The sequence below is a fragment of the Haliaeetus leucocephalus genome, unplaced genomic scaffold (assembly GCF_000737465.1).
Source record: "Haliaeetus leucocephalus isolate CR32 unplaced genomic scaffold, Haliaeetus_leucocephalus-4.0 Scaffold151, whole genome shotgun sequence".
In the NCBI taxonomy this organism is placed as follows: Eukaryota; Metazoa; Chordata; class Aves; order Accipitriformes; family Accipitridae; genus Haliaeetus; species Haliaeetus leucocephalus.
In genome coordinates this window covers 15,786,343-15,796,343 of record NW_010972587.1, presented here as the reverse complement: position 1 = coordinate 15,796,343, position 10,001 = coordinate 15,786,343, and the positions used below count along the sequence as shown (strand labels likewise).

The window sequence follows — 10,001 nt, the reverse complement described above, 5'->3', positions numbered from 1 at the left end:
AAAACCTCAGGAGAAACTAATTGAGCTCCGCATAGTTGAACAGAGTGAAATGCCAGGTTGCTTCCCCACTGGGGGGCTGCAGGAATCAACGTCAGACAACAGACAAAACTAGGCTAAAAGAGGCAGAATCTGCACCCCCACACATCAACCTGAACACTGATACATTTTAATGTTATAACACCAATGTCACCATAAAGAGAAAAATCATTCTAATTGCAAACCTTTTCCTGAAGGCTAAGAGTTTGTCAGTAGGCTGCCCACACAAGCTGTTGTATGGCAGCAGGGAATAAGCGCTCTCCTGAGCGGCCGAAGCCTATTTTCTAGTGGTAGCAGACCACAGGCACAGGTTTCCCTGAGCACATCCTGAACTGCAACAGAGACAAATGAAGAGCCGAAGGCGGCAGCAGCTTCAGGAATTGCTGTGGTACCTCGGAAGCAGCTACAACTGCTTTGGGAGGTCTGCTTATTTTCAGGCTCAGGAAGGGCACCCTTCTAAAAGAGAAACGTTAAAGGTTGAATAATGTCTGTCTCTAACAACTGGGGAAGGAGAGACAAAAAAAACCCCAAACCCAACACAAAAAAAGCCCCATTGCATTTTCACCAGCACCTCCAGCAGACCGTTCCCACTGGGTTGCATCCCCAGTGCCAGGGGCAGCAGCAGGCACTGCCACAGCAGAGGACAGTCCCAGCAAGCAGCACTTCTCCTCCCACCACCAGTGGGGGATTGTTCTCCCAAGTAACCAGGGCACAGGACTATCTGCAGCAACAACGCCCATCCAGAAACAGTACATACAGTTCCTTAACGCAGACAGTGAATACAGCACTTATCAGCAACAGAGACAAGAGAAGAGCAAAAGCAGGCAATCATCAACAAATGATCTTTTACAAAGCAGGATATTTGGAGTCGCTTTATGCAGATTCAGTGCCTGGTTCCTCTGTCCAGCGATTGATTCAGGACTTACTCCCACTCCCTGGACCATGACCGGGCTGTCCTGTCCTGCTCCCGTTAGGTGCCCATAGTTCGGCGATGTGAACTCCCTTCCTCGCCCCTGCCAGCAGCAAACCTTTTAGCAGGGCAGCCAGCCTGAACTCTACAGCTCACACCTCTGAGAAATCCTTCTGCACAGGCATCTCTGGGATTTCAGGCTCTCTGCCACCCTCATGAGCTACATCAACCCAGCACCCCAATCAGAAGGTTGCTAGTTTTAAATACCTCTGGCTGGAAGTATGAGAGCTTGTTGGAGGCCTTCTGTATGTTAAAAGCTCTTCATTCCCTGTTGTGCAGTGACAGTATTTTACACCTTTGAGCGAGGATGCTGACAGAAACAGGGAGTCATAACTAGAATTCTCTGCCACACCTTCAGGCACATTATTGCATGCTACCTGTCCCAAGTGCCATGGCATTTAACGCAGAAAGTATAAACAAGTTTTTCATGCTTCAGATTTAAAAGGATACCACGAATAAAGGTTAAAGACAGACAGCCTCTAGCTATTGCCATGAATAAAGTCAACAGAATCCCTTTAAAAATTTGAAGTGTGTATGCTTTTTCCACCCTTAAATACAGAAGTCACCGTGCAAAGCACTATTTCCATGAAAAAGTAGCTCCAGTTTACATGAACAGGAAAAAAAAAATGCAATGACATACAGCTCTACCAGATGCAGTAATTAAAAATCCAAGTTTAAAAAAAACAAGAAGCAAACACAAAGTCATCATCAAGTTTTCTGTTTTATTTAAGATTTTAGTTTTAATTCTGAAGAAAGAGGTACATTTCCTTGGTTTTAGTTTTAGCGTCAGGTTATAACCATGTTTATTTATCTGTTTCTTTTTTCCTGTCTTTTCAATACTGCACAAACGTCCAGAAACTACAGGGTTAAGTAAAAGCTGCAGGCAGAGGAGGTCAGAGGTTGCTCCTGATGGTGATCATGTGGCCCCAATGCAGTGCTATCCCAGAGTGCCCTAATCAGGTGAATCTTTGTTTTTTTAAAAAAAAGAAAGAGAGACTGACAGAGGAGACAGAAAGACTGAAGTAAATATCACTCATGTTTCAGCTGCTTATAATTATATTATGTATACGCTAGGTATTAAATCTGTGAATACTTTTAAAACATTAAAGTTTACTTTAAATCTAAAGCCAAAATTAAAAGAAAAATCTTATTCTCCCCTCTTTAAACCACTCTTTAGCAACATGCCAGTTACTCGTAGCTCTAAGTGTTTTGTCTTTCAACACACTTCATGTCAAACTCTGACACAATGAAATCCCCTTCTCAAAAAAAAAAAATCCAACATAGCAATTTCTCTGTGTAGTGCCACACTGAATGCAAAATAAATGCTAGGCCACTGCTTGCCCCACATGTTCAGTAACTTCATTTAAATTAAATACCTTTTTCATGTTTCTGCATTTGATTCTGCATTGCATTTTTCCCCTACTGCAGATTGACACTTTTCCAGTAGGCAGAAATACTCATGTGCAAAAGACATAAGACAGTAATATTCTCCTTAAGCATTGAGACTGCATTTTGATTTTCCTCTCTCTCTCTCTTTTTTTTTCCCATAGAATGGTTAGAAAATATTTCAAACAGTGTATTTCAAACACTGGCTCAGCAGAAACTTAACGAAAAGATACGGTCATGACCCTGTGATGGCATTGCATTTGGGGGGGAGGTTTAATCAGGAACTGGATTCTTCAGAAAGAAAGATATGACAGGGAACAGTAGGTGGGCATGGGGAGGAGTCAGGGTGGGACACTTCCTGCATTTCTAACGTTTTGGGTTTTATTTTTCTTTTTTTTCTTTTTCCTCCTTTCCTAATGACGATCCAGCGCTGAGCTCTGTAGTAGATCTGTGGGGGTTTTACTGGGGGGTCTGAAGGCTGTCTGAAAGCCTGGAGGTGGGGAATGGAAGCTGGTGGGGTTTGAAGGAGGAGAGTAGGGATTCCAACTGGCTCTGTGCAGAGGGATCTGTGTGCCGAAGGGGTTACTGTGGTGCGTCTGTGATGGCGCTGCACTGGGGCCGTCCACTTCTGTGAGGGCCTGAAGAGATTTTAGCCAATGTGGAGGATTGTCATCTTGAAGGGTGTCTAAACTGTTTCCTGTGGAGGCTGGGATACCTATGAAGAGAAGAAAAAACAACAGGGATACAGACAAGTCAGAGCAGAAGCAATGAGCTGAGCATGAAGGAGGTCAATTTAACCTAACAAAAAGCAACAGTGAGAAAACATGATTAGTTTGTACACAGAATGCATTTTACATTATTATATAGAATTACCCTGCCCGCAAAACATTTAACATAAAATCCAGGTAGGAGAAAGCTCCCCCTCAGAGCACTTCTTCATAAACCACACATTTTTCTATCAAACATCCTGCGCAAGTACTGCATCCCTGTTGACGTGACCTTACCACACCAAACTACCAGTACACTGCATGCTTCACCTCCTACTCTGCCTACTTGAATCATGCTTCAGCCTCTCTAACAGGGAAACACAACCAGACAGCCTTATAAAAGAGAGCTTTATAAACAAGTGGAGTACGTCCCTTTTTAAATAACAAAGTCCAGTGAATGCCTTCCATGCCTCAGGACCAGCGGCGCACATACCGGACATGCCATCCAGCAGAAGGGACACCTACGTCGACCCTATAGATAAGCGCTGATCCGCCTGACTGCCTGCAGAGGTCCCGGGCATGCATTGCAAAGGCCTAAGTGACACTGTTATACCTAGCGGTTCCACAAAAATTCCTGGACCCTTGAGGTTTTGTGGATGGAAGCTGGAAGAGACCACCGCATACTGACTTTTTCTTTTTTTCCAGATGTAAATCAGTTTGTGCCAAATACCCATTTGATGGTTTGCCAGCGGAGCTGAAGGAGTGAGAAACGGTTACCTGTGATGATTGCGGGGTCCATCCAGCTGCCAGGGCTGTCCCAATTCAGGCTGTCGGTGGTGGCAGTGTTGGACGTTGGTACACTGTGGTTGGCGTTGGAGGGGGAAGAAGCATTGGGCAGTCCACCAAAGTTGATGTTAATGTTCGGTAGAAGTGCCCTTAGCCCGTCCTGCCATTCCTTCATATTTAAACTCTCTACAGAACTGCTGTTGTCTGGGAGATTTACCAACAAAAAAAAAATGAAAGATAAAAAAATAAAAAGCTGAAGTTAGAAACAGATGTCCTTCTTTGGTGGGGTATGGGATTTTTTTTTTTTTTTTTTACTTTAAGCTAAGCATTTAATACTTTCCCTGTCCAAAAACTAGGGTCAATGTTTATATGATTGATGAATTACTCAGAGGGGCTGGCAGGTTTTAAACCAAGTGTAAGGGAGTGGGAGAAAGATTTAACTCCTCCCCCAATTAATATTTCCCCATTTTTTTCAGTTCAGACTTGAATAATCAGGGGCACAGTGGCTCTCCCTCTATTACTAATAGGGGAAAACCTACCAGATCCTTTATGAGAATACCTCTGTTGCAAGCTAGATAACCCAATTCGGCTGCTTTATTAGTGGGCAGCAGGCTCAAAAGGGTTGTTTTCTTTTAAGTATATTAAAATGAAGAAAGGCTAGGTAGGGCTTTGCAATAGAAACCGAACATGAGGAACCAGGGAGACGGAGGAGTATCACAGAAGTTGTTTGTTTTGTTATAGCTCGCTCATTCACAGCCCTACAGATGTTCTTCCGAAGGAAATGGTAATTAAGTTCTCATGAAGTTGGAGGGAGTGCAATTTCCTCTTGCAGTTGAAGAACAGTAGTGAAAATTCTTTAGAGACCTTTCAGAATAATTCCCGACACAGCAACATCCTCAAAACTTTGGTTAGAAGCAAACCAGCTGGACACCAAAACAGTCGAGTCTCAACTATTTGCCTAAGTGTTTCAGGGCATGTATTGAAAAAAGAACAACAGGATAATGTGGCTATTAGCCTTAAAGCAAATGATCCCTGAACACAAACGTTAAACCATGCCATCTATAACAGACTATCAGGTTCTACAATCCATCACTTGCTTCAGGTATCTCAAAGCAAAAGAAACTAGACATGAGCATCCCAGTACTCTTACCAGCCAACACAGAAAGTCATACTTAACTTGTGGTCAAACATATTTGAAAAGAAAATGTTGGGAAGTACATTGGGGAAGTATGCTCTTTTTGACAAAAACCTAGAACACAACTTTTTTTTTAAACCACCTCTGCCTGTCCTAATTGAAGGACAGACATTGATGTCAATCAGAAGTGTTACAGTGAGATACTTACATAATACTGCTACTTCATCAACAATGGAAGAGATTTAAGTCTTCATGGAAAATTACAGGATATCAATAACTTGCAACTCTATGTTGCAGAGTGAAGAATTGCTATCAAAACCTGCCTCAGCAATTTTTGTAAATCCGAATGCTTGGAAAGAACTGATGTCTCAAGTAATTACCTTTTTGTAACTAGAAGGTGAAAAAAAAGCAAGTTCTTGAAATCCTGTGTGTTCATGCAGAAATTTCCTTCCCCAGGCCAGAGTTTTTTTTGAATAAACTTTATATAAGATTATGCTTCTGTACAAAATTACAGCAAGCAACTTCAATCACAATTCCACAGCAAGTCATACCTCAGTCCATGTCACCAACATCTTCAAAACAAATTACTATGCAAATCTGCTATATCCACTCTGCCTATGACGACTGTTGGAGCAATGCATTCATTTGTAACCCTGTGCGTGCCTAATGCAGCTGTTCTAGCACAAGCATCCATCTGCATGCATAAATGGCCCCACATAGCAGGACAGCAGCTGACACCTAGAACATCCATGGCCAGAGTGATACTGCGCACAGAGCCTGGACAGGGATAACAGCAGATGCAAAACTTGTACTACAAAAATCATCCTCTGTGCCTGGACATGTTTGCAGAATACATTTGACCACAGGCTCTGGAAGGTTGACAGTTGACTGCTGTTATCTCCATTCGCTGACTGAGGCTGGGGAATCACTCCTCCTCAGAGGTTACAGCATGAGGTACCTCCATGGGGAAGACAGACAATTCCTAAGCATTCCCATAAACAAAAAGACAGGTCAAAAATCAGGTAGTGGAAATAAACCCCAAAGTCTGCCTGCTACCACCTGCGTCGTGTTACATCTAAAGATTAAAATTTTAAGTGCTACAGGAGAAAAAAATAGCAGCAACAGAACTGCAGTTCTGCCTCAAGCAAATAACCTAAGATCAGCCTTTTAGTAACACCTTAGTACACAGATACAATCAACCCTCCAGACATGAGTGGGACTGTATCCACACACTGTGTGCAGCAATGTGCTCTGTGGGGCCTGGCGTACAGGTTACTTGGGGGGGGGAAGGCAGGCTTATGAGCATTTAGCATTGAGCCATAGTGCATACAACTGGCTTTTAATTCTACTTTTATTTCTCCAACTGCAAATCAAATCTACTTTCTGTTCCCTTCCGAGTTACCACCTTTTTCTTTGCAGTACTAATGCACCCAATAAACAGTTTAAGAGTTTGGTGCAATACATTTTTCATTCAAACCTATGATCCTGGGGTTAAAAAATAAATAAATCAAATTTTTAAAAAGTATTACAAATATCCTTGATAGATATGTGCTCACCATCCTCTCGAACATTCATAAGCCTATTTGAGACAAGTTCCAAGTTCATTTTTTTGAGCAAAAGTAGCCAGCTCACTGTCACAGAAGTAACAGTGCAACAGATTCTGCATGGTACACCATTAGTTTCCACTTTATTTTCTCACCAGTGCTTCCAACAGCTTGTGCAAAGAAACGCAGCTCAGTTTAATTACTTGCTTCTACTACAAGGCAAAAGCACACACAAGATGCTTACTAGGACCACGCATGAGTGAACTCACTCATCGTATTAACTGTGAGCTGGGGATCTGCAAGCTCACGATGATCTTAATCATGGACATTATAACTCCCAACATGCCCTCAAAGCTCATGTCCAAGAACATAAACGTGTGGTAAACTGCACCTGCAACGTGTCATTGAGGAAGTCTAATGAAGACGAAGGCAGCAAGATGTCATAAGGAATGGGATAGGAAAATAAATGTAGTAGGGCATTAGGCCACATTGGGCTAATAAAATATGTATATTTTTGTCATGTTATTCTCCGTTTAAAAAAAAGACATAATACAACATACGTAAGAGTCCAGAAAGATAACAAGCAGTTGAGATAAAAGATTTTCATGGAATGGAAATGGCTGGCACTGTTTGGTGAGGAGACATTAACCTGTGAGGCAGGCATAGTGCACCATTGCTGTGTACCCTCTCTAACACAGAGCAAAAGAAAATAAGGAGAAACTGAGGAAGACTGTACTTTATCTCAACTGTCAGTATAAAATCTGCTTGGAATCACAGAAGTTAAGAGATGAAAGGCCTAAAAGGATTCAGTACCTATAAAAATGGTTTTGCATCCTAGCAATAAGGAAGTTTATTTATTAAAATCTTGTGCTACTGGGTACAAAAGTCACAAAACAGAGAATTCCAGAAGATTTACTGTTTTTCCCAGACAGCTTGGTTTGTGGGGCTGAAAGGCAAGCTGTGACAAAAACATTGCCCTCTGATACCAAAGGAAAAACAAGCAACCCATTGCTAGGGTGTCTGTAACAGGGTTTTCCAGCGTGGCTAATAAATGCACAAAGTAAAAAAATAAAATAAAAAAACAACTATGACCAAAGTTTCATAACAGCTTTGCCAGACTCCCAGCCTCCAAGAAGAAATGCTGCAATTAAATTATTCTTGTAATATGGAATCTGGTAAGGGATTAAAATGCATTAAGGTGTTAAAGTAGATGGGATCAATAGAGAATGCAATGCTCTACAACACTCCCTGCACTGCCCTCCAAGGCTTCAGTTACCGGCTATGATAGGTAAAACATCCAGTTTGAAAAACTCCTAATGCAACCCAAGTATGTGAGCTATCTCCAGGCACGAAACAGCAATACCCAAACCAAACAATTAAATCAGCATGTCTTTGCTGGAGTCTGACAAGTTTTAAAGAAGAGCCTAAGTGAAAATGCAAGTCCACCCCAGGGGCAGGAGTTACGTCCACCAGAAAATAAGTATCTTCAGAAGAAATTACCACTTAATCCTCAGCTAGTTTGTCCTTTTTGTTAATAAAGTTTATGCTTCACCATAAAGCTAGTACCATAGCTAAAAATGAGAAAAGGTTAACTCTCAGTTAATACAGATCTATTGAAAACGGCATTTGCCTATTATCTTTCCCTACTTGTAAAATTAATTGGTTGAAGGGAATAATTTTTTTACTAGCTAGCAGACTTCTCAGTTGGATATCATAACCTAGGGGCATAAGAACCAAAACACCACTGTTTCCCTCTCTCAAGGAGTAGAACACTGTCTCCTTCCATAGCCTCATCCTAATTTAAAGCAGTACGTCCACAGACAGTGGGAAAACACAGGAAAACAAGTTAAAACCCAGTTGACTTCAATGAAAAGATTTTACACACAGAGATAAATTGGAGAGTCCTACCCCCATGCCCCAACTTTGTATCCGAGAGGAGAGAATAACCTGGTGAAGCATCACTGAAAGGACTGCTATTCACGTGAAAAATAGGCTCAAATACACATCCTGAACTCTAGTCTTACCTTGATGTGCATTCCATAATCCTATCTGGTCTAGTGGAAACTTGTGTTTACAGAGGTGAACAGATCCCACAGTTCCAGCACTGAACTTTTTCATGTGTCTGAGGTAGTATGCCAACATGAAATAAAAGCACTTGTATGTAAAATTTTCAAAGCTACCCACTGTCTTAAAAGTGAACAAAGGGAAGAAGAAAAAAAACCAACCTTCATCACAAATTTGTCTACCCAATTTAAATAAAAGATAAAGTTCGCTTAAAATAGAATATGATTGAGAAGCCTGAACATTCATATGTATAAAAGCTGATCATTTAATGAATTTCTAAATAAACTCATTGCCCCATCATGACATCTTACCAGACAGTCTGGTAGCATTACTTCAATATTCTCTACCTGCAATGCCTTAACATTATTCCTTCAAACCAGGCAAAGCAGCGTGTGTCTGGGGGAGAGACAGCAACGAGGACAATGGCCAAGCTAGAAACACTGTTCTGTTGTATATAATCAATACTTTAGAAGATGTTTACTCAAGCATCAGCTGCATTGACATGGGCTGTTCTGTGACTTCATAAATTCTGACAAGTGACACCACAATGTGCACCCAAAGATGTTTCAGATTTGGCTGCACCACGTTTGTGATGCTGACACATTTAATTTTTTATATTGAGGGTAATGGGATAGCATGTCTCACAGTTTACTTGGTGGGAGACAAGCCCACTAAAACGAATGTCCTACAGAGACTAGACCATTTCAAATTATTGCCCCAGTTCTGACACAAGTCTATGGTCAAATCCATATAAAAATTGACACAGTACAGGCTTAAATATGACTAAGAGCAAAGATCACAAGACCATCACATTAAGTAAGTGTAAAGCAAGTATATTTCTTTGCTCTGCCAAAATTATATTCCAAGCTATTATATGATTTTGTACTAATTATGTAAAACCATTTAATATCTTCATGCCAAGAGTCCTAAATATTCTAGTCCTGCTGAAAAGCAAGCAGTCCTGCAAGTCTAGGTTGCAATTCTTCACGTCTTCTTTAAGAACCCATCAGTATGTAATGTATGTGACCAAAGCACACAACAGCATTACAGAAAAGCTTCAAATAAGTAAAAGAAATTCAGAGGAAAACTATCAATGAGAGAAAAATAAACTTATTAGCAATGTCACGTACCTGACTGCACAGAGTAGCAACAAAAGAAGTGAAGCGACTATCAGGGTGTATTCAGTAATAGAATGGCTACTGCAATGACCTCCTTGTAAGAAGGCCCTTGTGAAACCTTCAAGGACATTGTACAGTAACACTTAGTTTTGAAGCCTTGGCAAGACAAACAGAATGACAAAGCTGGGCCCGGGGTTGGGGGGAAAAAAAAAGGGGGGGGGGGGGGGAGCAAAAAAGACCACGAAAAAAACTTCC

The 10,001-nt window shown here is 41.3% G+C and overlaps 1 protein-coding gene across 9 annotated transcripts in view; it reads right to left on the bottom strand.

Annotated features, from left to right (window-relative positions):
• Positions 1 to 2,550: 2,550 nt before the first annotated feature.
• Positions 2,551 to 10,001, bottom strand: part of CNOT4 (CCR4-NOT transcription complex, subunit 4) — an 83,592-nt gene continuing 76,141 nt past the window's right edge. For 6 of the 9 annotated variants that reach the window (XM_010561938.1, XM_010561940.1, XM_010561943.1 and 3 more), the window contains 2 exons: positions 3,877 to 4,089; positions 2,551 to 3,107 (listed from right to left, as the gene is read on the bottom strand). In XM_010561938.1, coding sequence (XP_010560240.1) covers positions 2,806 to 3,107; positions 3,877 to 4,089 — 515 coding nt within the window. In that variant the 3' untranslated portion in view covers positions 2,551 to 2,805. The remainder of the gene's footprint in view (positions 3,108 to 3,876; positions 4,090 to 10,001) is intronic. The other 3 variants (XM_010561945.1, XM_010561946.1, XM_010561947.1) reach the window with 1 other exon arrangement.